We start from the raw sequence: 14450 nt of genomic DNA, 5'->3' as shown, positions 1-14450 counted from the left end.
TCCCATGCATTCCTTATGCATAAGTCACCCCTGTAGAGATATAGCTGGGCAACATTTTACCTCTTCTCTAATATATAGGTAAGTCCTGTTGTTGCTCTGTGCAAACGACAAAGAGGATGACACCACTAGTCCCCAACATAATTTCACCTGAGTGTCAGTTTTTATTTCAGGCATATATTGACTGCTCATAGTCTTCCTTCAATACAGCAATGATAATTTACTTGTTAATATAATAGACACACACACACAAAAATCTGGGTAGCACCAGACTCCAGTTACTTCCTTCTAGTGACTGATATGTCCTCCATAATCTTAAGCTAGTGTTAATTTTAATTCTTCCTGGTAAGCAGAGGATAGGCTCCTTTTCCAGGTCCAGGCACTTAAACTCGGGAGAACACTGTCATGTCAATTCCTTCTCTGCATAGATCTTTGTTTGTAGTTCCTCGTACAGACAGTTTTAACAGGGAGCCTTGACTTCAACCATTCCCAGGAAAACCCATCTTACTGACTCAGGCTTTGTAAGGTCCTCCTCCCAGACCATTCCCTGCAGTGGCATATGGCTTCTACTATCTCTAAACAAGGGGATACCTTATTGCTGCTCACTGAGCCCAAGAGAAGTGGATAACACAGCCATTAGCTTCAGCAGGATAACTATACTGCAAGCTGCTATTGTCACTGCATTCTCTCTGATACAAAGAGAAAATCATGAGACTTCATACCTCAAGTCAGCATTTTGCAAGCAGAAGCAATAACAGGCTTTTTATTTAGCTGCATTTCATATCTGCCAACTGCACATTGCCTTCCTAACACCAGATTCCTAAACACATCATCAACTTCGAAAAGCTGATCACTGAAAAGTCAGTTTAGCTCCTTCATATTCATACATTGTGCTACAGCCTTTATTTACAAGATCATATATGTTAAGATAGCATTAGAATTTGTTCACGTGACAGCCACAGCATGATCTGCTAGTGAAGCAGGCCAGCCTAAGCATTCTCCATCTCTAGCCAAACTACTAACTAGCTCCTGAATTAACAATGATAAAAAGATACAAGGCAACAGTTATGGCTCTTAGTGTAACGTAAAGCTCCCTAGAAAGTAGATCCATGCCGCTGCATCATGCTGGAATGTGTCCAGAGAAGGGCAACAAAGCTGGTGAAAGGCCTGGAGCACAAACCGTGTGAGGAGAGGCTGAGGGAGCTGGGGGTGTTTAGCCTAGAGAAGAGGAGGCTCAAGGTGGACCTCATTGCTGTCTACAACTACCTGAAGGGAGGTTGTAGCCAGGTGGGGTTGGTCTCTTCTGCCATACAACCAGCAACAGAACAAGGGGACACAGTCTCAAGTTGTGCTGGGGGAAGTATAGGCTGGATGTTAGGAGGAAGTGACTCACACAGAGAGTGATTTGCCATTGGAATGGGCTGCCCAGGGAGGTGGTAGAGTCACCGTCCCTGGAGGTGTTCAAAAAAGCCTGGATGAGGCACTTAGTGCCATGGTCTAGTTGACTGGCTAGGGCTGGGTGCTAGGTTGGACTGGATGATCTTGGAGGTCTCTTCCAACCTGGTTGATTCTATGATTCTATGATATTTCCCTGGACCTGGTGAAATTAGGCATTTAACCTTGACAGTGGGCCAAAAGGAGAAAATCTCACAGACATTTCTCTGGTGTTTTCCATGACTCATTCAAAAAATAGTATGAAAGATGATATTGGGAAGAACAACTGAAAACTATAACTCTGAATTACGACAGATGCCAACAACAGTTTGATGCAAGAAAGCCACTTTTTTGAACTAAGAGACTGTAGATGAAAACCTCCACCAGGATATGCATTATACATGGCCTTTGTCAAATCTAGTTAAATAGACACTGTGCAAAACTATCATGACTGTAGCGATTTTAAAGGTATTAAAATCATTCATCCTTCCCCCTCATATATCTATATTTAAATGTATTCTTCATGTAACCTACAACAGAAAATTAAAGAATCCAGGAGATCACCATTTATCATGTTTTTCATTTAAAAACACCAGGCCAATCATATAGAGTTGCAATTCACAAATCTCTGGCTCATTTTTCCACGTGAACATTCATAGGAACATTTGAGAACAATGTCCAAATAACTCTGCATTTCTCTGTAGGTTAATAAGTACTTCAATATGATAACAATAGGATGCTGGGTTGCCAAGCATATAATTTAAAACAAAATTTCCAAGAATGTATGAGAAGTAGATATTTATCTTCCTAATCAATAAAATTGGGGTCATAAATTCTTTGTGCTTTATGTGATTTAACTGCTAGGTTTTTTTTTCCAGGCAGATTATGTCAGTTTGGATGCTATCTGCAGAAAAAGGGGTCATGTTGCATTTTGATAATTAGATTACCAGAGTAAGGGTAACAAAATATTTTGATCACATCTCATCCAGCAAGTATTTCAGATCTTACTCTGAAAAAAAAGTGACAAGTCAAAGCTTCAGCAGAATCACATTACACTACTCGGGGACATTAGAGAGGCAGCTTCCATTACAAATTTCTGCTGTCACCTAACGAGGCAGTAGGTGTGGGGCATAGCTGCCTTTCCCAGAACACCTACTTTTGTCTTTGGCTCTTCAAAACGAGGCTGTGTAACAGGAGTTGAGCCCTTTGGAACATGCACAATTTCCAGAACTCAGCTGAGACCTCCTTCTTTCTTGGTAATGGAGGAGACAGATTAGAGATGAACTCGAGAGAAGGTTTTTAGAGGGTGGCTTCATGGAGAGAGATGCCCCTTTCAATTCATTCCCAAGTTAAAATCTCTCCATTACTAAGAAAGAACTCAGTAACTTAACTATTGCTTACAAGCAAGAGATATTGGAAGTGACAAATGATGAGCATGACACACCTGATTTGGAACATCTGATATGACTGAGGCTGTGCTGCCCTGCTCTCAACTACAATATAGTCAGAAGAGTTTTTTGCTGTGAACCTTCTCTAATTCTTCATAATAAACAAGAAATCCTGCGCTGAAGAGGGAAATCAAAAGCTGTATTAACCTTGAAGTAGCTACATCATCTGAAGCAGCTGACAGATTGGATCACTGGATTTTACACACACGCACACACTCATATCCCCAAAAAAGATTTTGTAACAGTTATAGATGTCCTAAAGCAAGACTTTCATTTTGTAATGACTCATGTAGTAGCTGCGTTCTCAGAAATTAAGTATAGTGTAAGTGATACGGCTATTTTGGCAAGGCGGGGTATAAGCTAAGATGAAACATCCAAGGGAATGATCCTATTATGGCCTGGCAGCTGGGTAATTGCAAGAAAAGAAACAAGTGGTTTATACATCTGAGTCATCATCTACTGAACTAAATTATTTGAATGTGAAAGCTGTGAGAGCTTTCATTAATGAACATGTGGGAGAAACATTCCTAATGTTAGTCCATAAAGATAGGTAAAGCAAAAACTGGCTGTATAAAACCCAAGTTCTCTGTAATAATATTAAATAACCAGAAATTAAATTTTGGGTTGAAATACAGAGCAGAAATTGAAAAGAACAGTTTCAAAGCCAATTAGAAAGTTGATTCAGGCAGTGTATTTGTCCCTGTCCAGTACATCTTTACAAGTATGTTGAAAGAATAAAGGGTTGTAACCAAAACCATGACTGAAATATTTTAGTGGACACTTTTCCCATTAGATGAGAAATGAAAACCTTTGTCTGCCACAAGCAAGAGTTCTGATTGTTCTGTTAAAGACAGAAGATTATTGTACAGGCTCTTTTGCAGTCAGTCCAATCTGGTCTCACTGGTATCTGAAGTCTACCTTGAAAGCTAGGAGCATGGAATTCGCCAAATTGTTCATTTGGGGTAGCTGCTAAAGAACTGCATGCACAGGCCAGGCGCCTGCTGCTTGGTATATCCAAATACATTGCTAAATTGAGCCTGCATAACAGAAGACAGAGTCACTTTTCAATCCAGCTCTGCACGATAGAACACAGAAACATATTTCAATCACTTTGGAATTCAAATGCGTGTTTATGAAGTTAATCACATTCCTACAAGTTTTGCTGAACAGAGACTTCAAGGAAAGATTTTGAGAAGTCCAATTTATTCATAGTTGTGACTATAAAATTAGGAGATATTAACAGTTATCTCAGTCCCTCATCTCTTGCTATAACATGTTATTGAATTCTACCTTTCACAGAGACGGAAATGCAGTTGGCATAAGTGCCAAAGCTGGAGCAGCACCAATGACAATCAGTGAATGTTTAGCATCAGACATCATAAAGTTCAACACTACTCGGCTTGGTGAGTAGAACTACACATTTCTTGTGTACAGTCAACTATTTTGAAGCAGATGAGATAAGGAATGATTTCTTAAGGCATGGTCTCCTGAAATTTCATATCATTCATTCCAAGTGCTGCTAGGCCTCACAGTGATGCTCTATCACAGGGTCTAGGCATGCTACAGTTCCTGCCCCAAACCATCCTACAAACCCCACAGCTGATTTGAGCCAATTCAGACCTTCCACAAGGAAATAAATTGATGTGTGAGAAATGGCTCGATCACTGCAGAAAATTAAGAGATGGCAAAACCCAAACCATTAAAAATAAGAGTACTCCTAGGAGGAGGAGATGGTGAAAGGTATCTCCCCACAGTTGACAGACTTACTCTGATCAGGGTTTCTCCCAGCTGACCTGCTTCACCTTGAAGCAGTCAACATTTCTGGCTGTGTCATTCATTTCTCACTTAGAGACATGCTATTCTTCAATAGAAATAAAACCCCCAGGCTCTATACGTTCATGTCTCATTCACGTCTCATCACTCAAATTCCAAGTCATCTTTATCACTTTGTGATAAATAACATATCTCTGTGCTTTCACAGACTAGTTACCAGTAGGTATGTATTTTAGCAGGTATCATTACAGCTAGGTGATAGCACCACACTTAATTTTTCATCTTATTTTCAACAATTCCATTTATCTAGCCCTTTTCTAAACAGCCTATTTCATACTGTAGCTGAAGTCTTTAAACACACATTTCAGTCTTAGAGGAAAGATGCAGCAATTGTACTATGTCTGAGCATGTTTTGAGACAAGTGACACTGGGCCAGCAGTTTTAATTGCCTTGAGTTGGTGAGAATCAGATATAGCCAAACACTGTCACAGTGTAAATGAAAGTGTAATGGGTATCTGAGATAAACAGAAGCACAAACAACTCAGCTGCAAATGAGCAAAATCTGTTCATGAGGCAGACTTATGAAATAATTGAGCACTTCTGTGCATTATATTTCCACTCGGACTATTAGCAATCGGTTGCATCACCCATTATCAGGAATTACAAACCCAATTTCACATGTACTGTGGCAAAAATGTGCCCTGAAAACAAAAGGCCATCCACACAAGATTCCACCTCTCTTTCTTAGATTGCTCCAGCTTGTTCCAGAGCTCCCTTCCCGCATTTCATCCCCGCTGGCAATCCTTAGCTTTGACAAGAGTTTTAGATTCATTAATAACAATACTACTTATCCATAGTGGTAACCACAGTGATGAATTCTGGGCTCCACACGACCATTGCTATATTGCTGCTGCTGTAGTGCTCCATAATTGGCCTGGCTGCAGGGGGGACCATGGCTTCCCTCTCAAATGATTTTCCCATAAAGTCTCAGCTCTCGCTAATCTCTCCTGACATATAACTTCCAGAGCTCCAAGGGTCTTATTTCCCATTCTTAGCAGGACCTGGAAAATATCTATTTCTGCCTGTTAACATACCAGCAAACAGTCCAAGCACAGGTCACCGATTCAAACACAGGTCTCTCTTTCAGGCAGCTTCTGTTCTTGCCACGGTCCCCCTTGCCAGCAGCCCCCCTCAAACATTTCCTGCAACCATACTATATTGAAACAGTTGTGGCTCCTGGATACCCGCTACTCTAAAAACTAATCAAAGCCCAAGGAGATGATTAACCCTTTAATTGGTTCAATCCTATATAAATTTACACTTGACTAGTATATAGTAGGTCTCTAGCAAGTTTAAGCATCTGTATTGCCAAGATAAAACAGTCTTCCACAGCAGCAGTGAGTTTGGCCTATGATTCAGTGAAGCACAGATCCCTAGCCTCATAGCAAGGCATTTCACTGTGAAGATTGGTCATTTTTTGCTAAATTAACTTCACAATATAATAATTCATTATGTCCCTACTGGCAACAGATCCAAAGACTCAAATTATTCATAGAATAAACATTCTTTAAATAATATTCTTCTGAGATAGCTATTTATACATCTTCCATTAGACTATTTAGTTGCCAAAGAACTAATTCTAGAAGATCTTTTAGTCACAGCATGCTAAACTGTATGGATTGGCAACGTAGGAATACTAAAGATTAACCAAGAAACAAGCACCAGACCTGGAAGTCTTAGCTGCCACCTGAGTTCAATGTCAGAATCTCATTCTGACTTCATACTTTAGAAAGCACTACATCCAACCTCACAACTCTTCCAAACTGAACAGGTCACTGGGCACTCAAATTTCAGGAATAGATGGGCTCTCTAATGCCTTAAGACAGCACGTGAGTACTACACACATCATATGCTTGGATATGCATGTGTCATCTGCTCAAAAAGAGGACATTCTCCCCACTGTGGGATGCATTGTCCATCCAAAAGAAGAGCCCCATCACACAGCCTGACACACATATGCAACCTCAACATATAGGACACTCATATAAAACATGAGAGAAGATGCTGACATTTCAGTCCCTAGGGATGACTTGCAGCCACTTGAGGAATTGCCAAGCAGTCTCTAAGAAAGCAGGTAACAGAGAGCAACCGAGCTGGATCAGTTTAATGGCAAAGGTGGGCAACCTTGACTTAAACTACATTTAACAAAAATTTATTGCAGTAAAGAGCTGGTAAGTTGAGAAAATGAATATAACATAGCTGCGATTCATTACTTATTTATCGTTTTTATCAGTCCTCTCATTTTAAATGTAGAAGTTATTACAGAGTTTGAACCAAATTGCTTAATAAAGCCATACCTCAAGTGCAGTGTCTAAGATGGCCACCTACTCAGTTAAAATTCTGGCATCAGTGTATTAAATAATTATTCCATTATAGATGTATACATATACTTCCAGCTTCGATACTTTGGATTAAATGACTTTCAGCTACTACTTGTAGCTACAGGATATAATCAAAAGGTGGCAGCAGAATTGTCGGGTATTCCACTCAACACACAGTTTTTATTTGCTTCCTTTTAAAAGCAGACACAAAATTTCTTGATGTCCCTAATAAAAGAACAATTCTCAAACCTTATTACAAACTGAGATTATTTAATCACTTTCTGTAAAGTTTTGTGCACATAGAAACACATGTTCATATGTATCCAGTGCTGTATTTCAGAATATGCAATACAAGAAAGCTATTTTAATCTGATTGTGTTTGTACTTTCAGTTTTTCTGGGATAAGCTTACTATGCAGCCACTACCACTAGCTAATTTAAACAACTTAAACTGACAGAATCTCTCGCAGCAATTTCATGTTGTACCATGGCATGTGTACAAGCATTAGCATCACAGCCAGAATGTTACAAATAGAACTTAAAAAGGAGCATAGGAATAAGTTACTAATTTTCAGGATGCTCTTGTTGGTGACTACACATACATAATTCTAGGAGAATGTTTGTGTTGCAGTCAACAAAAACTTAACATTTAAAGAGAAACATTTAGCACACAAATGCATGAATCAATAAAACATCACATGAGGTTCTTTGTCTGCTACTGTCATTCTCTGTGTGTGACCAATAACAGAAGCTGGCAAAACTCCAGTAGCTGTGTTTAAGCATCTACAGAGATGCCCAGTAACATTCTGGACAGCACACATACCACACACACACAACATGGGGAGCCATGGACAATCACAACGAGTAGAATACAAGGCAAACCAAAATAGCACCAAGTTTGTAAAATTAAATACTTCAATGCTTAAATCTTAACCTATCCCCTTTTTTTTTGCAATATGAAAATAAGGAAATCTTCATTTTACAGTGAAATCTTTGCTGCTTATTTTCTTCACAGGACTCAAGGAACAGTGAGAAAACAGAAGGCACAACACAGCACTGATGAACACCTTGCTTTCTTCTATCACAATACATGGCCTCTTGAATTCATAGAATCAGCCATGTTGGAAGAGACCTCCAAGATCATCCAGTCCAACCTATCACCCAGCCCTAGCCAATAAACTAGACCATGGCACTAAGTGCTTTGTCCATTTTTTCTTGAACTCATATCCAGCAATGGTGACTCCACCACCTCCCTGGGTGGCAAATCACTCTCTCTGTCAAGAACTTTCTCCTAACATCCAGCCTATACCTCCCCTGGCACAACTTGAGGATGTGTCCCCTTTTTCTATTGCTGGTTGCCTGGGAGAAGAGACCAACCCCCACCTGGCTACAACCTCCCTTCAGGTAGTTGTAGCCAGCATACTGTACAGAAGTACATTCATGGGCTCACCAACAGCAGTCATTTTTGTATTGTCCCCATACCTCACCAGCATTACCTTCACGTAAGCTTCACTGCAGCACTCTGTGATGTCAAAACAGAGCTACTTCTCCTGACAAGAGACCTACTTCCCTACCTGGTAACTCTCCCCTATATGATTAAAGCTGGATCTTCTTTGAACCTGCATCTCCAGAGCAGGGGGAACCTCTGTTCCCAGCTAATCCTTTGGCACACCCAGCCAGGGTGCTGGAGGACACTGCCTGATCTAAATGTATCTCTGGCAATTGATCTTCCAGAGGTAGGAAAGGAGAAATGCAATACAGTAAAAGTAAACCAGTTTTTCAAAACAAATAGAGAGATTGAGCCTAAGCCACTTTTCTGTCAAGATGAAAACAACACAAACCTTTATGCATTTTGTGATGACTTTTAAGACCTTACAAAAGTACTACAACGCTAACTGGATCACTAACATTTCTTGATATGTTTCAAGTAAAAAGCCTTATTTTAAGGGAAACATAATAGAATTTAGGTCGACATTTCCCATGCTTAAAAGCAGTGGCATTACTACAAAGGATATAAAATGTAATACATTGCATAACTTTACTTCCAGTTAATCATGTTGTAATTTGATGCATCGTTCTTTTTTTCTTTCTTTCTCCCTCTTACTAAGCCTTCAGCCAACACCAAAAATGCTTTTACACAGTAAATAAAAAGCAACAGTGGAAGCAGTATCAAACTTAAGAATTAAGGCCTTTATAATTAAATAATACACATGAAAAAGCCTTGTGACACACTGGTGCTGCTGGAACAGAACTCCCAAGATTGCTGAATGACACCACATCAATCCCTTCTCTTTAGGAATAATGTTTTTTTAAGTTCAGTTATGACCCTACATGTCTCAAGCAAGAACAAAAAAAACCCCAACCAAATGAAAAAGATAATTGCAAATCACAGCATGATAAAGTACTAAGCCAGCAAAGAAAACATTAATAATAATATTTTGTGGTTTATAATTGAAGTACAGAAGTAGTTAAAATTGTAATGCAGCTTATATATCTTGTACTTTTCTGCTAACAGTTTTGAGGTTAAAACAGTCATAGCAAAGCACCTGAGTTCTTGGTAATCACTGTATAAATGTTTCCATCTAGACACAGAGCACTTGCATACTGCACACATCCCCATCACCTGGGGCTTTTACTGCTGCCAGCCATTCAACATTCATCATTATCCCACTGCTACTGTGATCCTTTGCACACAGTTATCTCCATAGGACCTACTGTAATTGAGATGCAGAACATGAAATAACATCAGAACAGGAAAATACCATTTGGCCCAAAGTACTCACTTCCCAAATACCTATCTCAACGTACAGACTGACAAAGCAGACTCTTTTTTTGAACTGAAGCAGGCAAGTTGCTGTAGAAACACAGTACATGTAAGCCAAAATACAGTTCTTGCCACAGTGAAGCCAGTTAACAGCATAAATGAGATTTCTTTGCACAGGCTGCTAACTCTGAGGTAGGAGACACTGCCTTTAAAACAATTCTATTAAAATAATTCAGTAGGCCAACTTCAGCCCCTTTACCCACAGGGTACTGTAATTCCACTAAAATTAAGAGAATTGCTTTGCATTATTATTTTGCATAAGTGCCAAGGGCACTAAAATTTACTTTGGTACATCATTTAAAATGTCTTTAAATCACCATACAATAGAAATAGCTCTCTGCAAATGATTCGTTCAACAGTTAAGTTCCATATACCACTGTATATTTTGTGCCTTTATCTATATGCAGTGTACACTGGTTTGTAGAATATGAAAAACTAGCAAGGCATAGTGGATGGCCTGGTAGGAATTGAAAGAAAACAATATATTCAGATGATCTCCCCCTATTTTAATAAGCAGAATTAGAATGTATACATCAGGGAGAAGTAGTCCATTCAAATGGAAAATGCATGAAAGACAGAGCTGAAGTGGCAATCCTAAACCAGGCATTTCAGAGTGTCTGCAGGGAAGGGTAAGGGGACAGACAGAAATATGATTCGCAGCGAGGAGCAGGATCTGGTTGTACAGTAGCAGATAAGAGTGGAGATGAGAGATGGTAAGCTTTTGTAGAGTTGTGGTGACTAAGAAAAAATATGCACCAGAGACTGGACAGATAACAAATCGCTGGTGATATGAACCAGAGCAGTGTCAGTATTTCTGCTGGTAGACTAAACCACCATTCAGCCTGCACATCCATAACACAGCCTCAAAAGGACTTATTGGTATTTATGATAATGAAATACTTTAAATCCAATAGACTTTTAAAATATTCTGAAAACAAGAAGTCACTATTCTCTCGTTCTTTCTTTATTCTGCAATGCAACAGCTGTTCGCAGTTATCTGATGCATGCACAAACCACAGCCTCTAGGAACACACAAATTAGAAGTGAAAATAAATAAATAACCAAATTAAATTAACAAATTATACCACCCACACTTAATAGGAGGGGGGAAAATAAAAAAAAACTAAAACCCAACATTTTGAAATAGTAAATAGGAAAATTGTCCAACCAAAATCCATCTACTCTGCACAGTGCACAGATTTTGGCAGGCCACCAAAAAAGTGAGAGGCATGTAGGTTTATAAAAAATGCTGTCTTCTCAGGGACCTACATCTGGTGCTGTCTGCAGGTAGCCCAAAGTCCACACCACTTGCTGCAAATGACTGACTTTCAGAGCAGCTATGTCAAATGGAAACACAAGATCCAGAGACTTGAGTGGAATTTACCTCACCTGAACACAGCAGCAGGGAAACATTTCAATTCATTTCCATCATTCCAATGATACAGGAAGAAAGCCTTAGCTTCTAGCATACCAATATCCTAAAACACTGGACCATAGCATCACAACAGCATCAAAGGCAGAACTAAGAATAGCCCTCCTACCACTCCCCTGCCAAATTGCACTGATTGTAAGAGAGGACAGAGTTCAGCAACTGTAACATCAGTGCATCTCCTAGGCTGTGTAATACTAACTTCCACTCGAAGTGTGGCTAGAAGACTGAGGGAAATAATTATCCTGCTCTGCTCTTCTGAAACCCCACCTAGAGTACTGTGTCCAGCTCTGCAGACCTGGCAGAAAGAGGACATGAAACTTAGATTATATCCAGAAGAGGGCCATGAATGTGATCAGAGGCTTGAAGTAGCTCTCCTATTAACCTGGGCTGAGAGAGTTGGGGTTGGTCAGCTCAAAGAGAAGGCTCTGGTGAGACCTTATATCAGTCTTCCAGTATTTGAAGAAACTGGGGTTATTTACCCTGGAGAAGAGGAGGCTCAGGGGTGACTTCATTGCTATCTACAACTATCTGAAGGGAGGTTGCAGCCAGGTGGGGGTCTGTCTCTTCTCCCAGGCAGTCAGCAACAGGACAAGGGGACACAGCCTCAAGCTGTGCCAGGGGAGGTATGGACTGGAAATTAGGACAGAGTTTTTCATAAAGAGTGTGATTGGCATTGGAATGGGCTGCCCAGGGAGGTAGTGGAGGCACCATCCCTGGAGGTGTTCAAGAAAAGACTGGATGAGGCACTTGGTGCCATGGTCTAGTTGACTGGCTAGGGTTGGGGGATAGGCTGGATCTTGGAGGTCTCTTCCAACCTGGCTGATTTTACGATTCTAAGAGAATCTGCAGAAGAGCTGGAAAGGGATTTTTCCCAAAGGCATGTAGCAATAGGATACAGGGTAATGGCTTCAAAATGGAAAAAAAATAATTTAGATTAGGAAGGATTAGACATTAGGAAGAAATTGTTCCCCATGAAGGTGCTCAGGTAGGGGAACAGGTTGCCCAGAGAAGCTATTGGAAGTGTTCACACTGAGACTGGATGGGACCTTGTGTAATGTGTAGCAGGAGGTGTCCCTGCTTATTGCAGAGGGGCTGTAACTAGATGATCTTTAAGATCACTCAAACCCAAACCATTCTGTTACTCCATGAACTTATGAGCCTAATATTGCACAGCCAACAAGGAAACGAATACAGAAATGATGTCTCTAAAACTTTACACAAAGGTTACTCAAGACTGAAACATAAATTCAGTCTAACCTACAGCAGACTCTGTCCTGCTGCACTCCACACAAGCTGCAGACTCCAAATAACTGTCTCAAAAGATAGTCCTAAACAGACCCCACTAATGTAAACCCCAGCAAGGGGAGAAAATCTATAATTAATGATCACTGCCCATTTAGCATTTCCCACAAGCAACTCCAGAAAGCTGAAGTCTTGGCAGTTTGAGAGTTATCAGAATCAATTTAATTAGTTGAAAAATGGTTATTCTCAGTATAATGACCACTCTAACTGTTCCTAAGGTACCCAAGGAAACCAGAATTTAAGATCATTCTAAAAGACTTACCTGTTCAGAAAATGATAAGCTCAGTGAATTGCAGGATGACATAGGTATGGTGCAAGATAAAAGGTTATCAAGAAGGATCACAAAACTCTTGATGTTTCATAAAATAAACAAGAACCCAAAACCAGTTATCACAGCAATTACTGTATCTGCATGACTGATGCAGAGTTTCCAAGGTTTTTAAATTATACTCCAAATCACCATGCCATGGCAATTCAGGAAAATTACTCATCTTTTTCCCCATTAACACCCAAAAAGAATGGACTGGAGACAAAATGCCCCACAAGCCAATCACTTCTTTCAATAGATAATGAAGGACACAGGAATTATTCAGGGTTCTAATGAGACTCTCTACAAAAAGCAACAACAACAATCCTGAGGCAAAATCTCACCAATTAGGAGACTTTTTATCTTGCCTCATGTTTAACTTAGAAACCTTTGCATCCCCACAGTCTACAAGAGAAAAAAAAATATTCTTTACATAGCAGGTTTCAAAGATTGCCTAACAATCAATATTTGGGAAGAGCTACATGAGAAATTTCCCTTGTGATTTAGCAATGACTATGATTCCCCAAGGTCTGTGTTACTGACATTGCTGCAAATGTAGTGCAAGCAATGAAAAATGGAAGCTGCACGTACCACGCTTTCCCTGTTGCCTTTACTCAAGTCATAACTCACTCTTGCATATACTGTAATTTAACCTGTGGAGATCCCAGAGGGTGCTGTGTAAACACAGTGTGAAAACTTCATCTGATCATTAGAACAATACAGCATATTTTGCAGATTATTGAACGTTTTCTAGATCGGTCAGCTGAACTTTCTTGAACTAAGTAGGGCTTTACCTGATTCATAAATGAAGTTTTCCTATTAGGCAGATTACCAGAGTACACTGACACCTAAAATGAGCCAATAGCTGAGAAACAAAAGCTATATATGTCAAATGCATGCACATTTTCTGACAGACCTTAATCTCTCCCTTTGCATGTCCCTTAAGGTGCCGTGAGCCACTTATAAAATACACCACTGTCAGTTATAAATATGGAGCTGGGCAGCTGCTAAGTTACCCCTTGAAGAAAAACTTGATCTTTGGGTAAAGACCAAAGACTCTCTCTCACAAACACTCAGCTGAAGTCTGGCACATCTTCAGGTCTGATACCCACCACTCAAATTGTTAGCAGGTATTAGCTGTCACATTGCATTAGTCCCTCATCATGCTATCTTGCCTCATGCCAGCATATAATGTGATTTAATGGAACATGACATATGTGATCTGACATGATGTGATGTGACAGCCACCATTTAAAGGGGAACACACCTATTTTCAAATCAGATGTCCATTATCAATTAAAGCTGCTCTGGTGATGGTCAGACATTTATATGTCGAGCCCAAGCAAAACTAACCGGCATGTGTTGCCGGCGCTACTGAACTGATGAGCTGGGAATCTGCCAGCTACCCAAATTATCCTTGGGTAATTTGACAGATCTGTAATATAAGCTCTGTGTATCAGTTGCATGTCATATTTGCTCAGCACTACTGAAGGCATGCTTTTGCCATTTTTCTTCTTCATCCATCATCATTAAAATCACCTAAAATGCTGATT

At 39.9% G+C, this 14450-nt stretch overlaps 1 protein-coding gene across 17 annotated transcripts in view; it reads right to left on the bottom strand.

The window, feature by feature from the left end:
* Positions 1-14450, bottom strand: part of BEND5 (BEN domain containing 5) — a 1203882-nt gene that overhangs the window by 840928 nt on the left and 348504 nt on the right. The window contains exon 2 of one of the 17 annotated variants that reach the window (XM_064147565.1): positions 13242-13302. The exons of the other annotated variants lie outside the window; for them this stretch is intronic. Within the exon in view, the coding sequence (XP_064003635.1) occupies positions 13242-13270 (29 nt within the window). The 5' untranslated portion in view covers positions 13271-13302. The remainder of the gene's footprint in view (positions 1-13241; positions 13303-14450) is intronic. 17 annotated transcript variants of the gene reach the window in all.

This window comes from Pogoniulus pusillus, chromosome 8 (genome assembly GCF_015220805.1).
Source record: "Pogoniulus pusillus isolate bPogPus1 chromosome 8, bPogPus1.pri, whole genome shotgun sequence".
NCBI lineage: Eukaryota > Metazoa > Chordata > Aves > Piciformes > Lybiidae > Pogoniulus > Pogoniulus pusillus.
The sequence above is the reverse complement of the archived record's forward strand: the minus strand, read 5'-3'. Positions and strand labels throughout refer to the sequence as shown.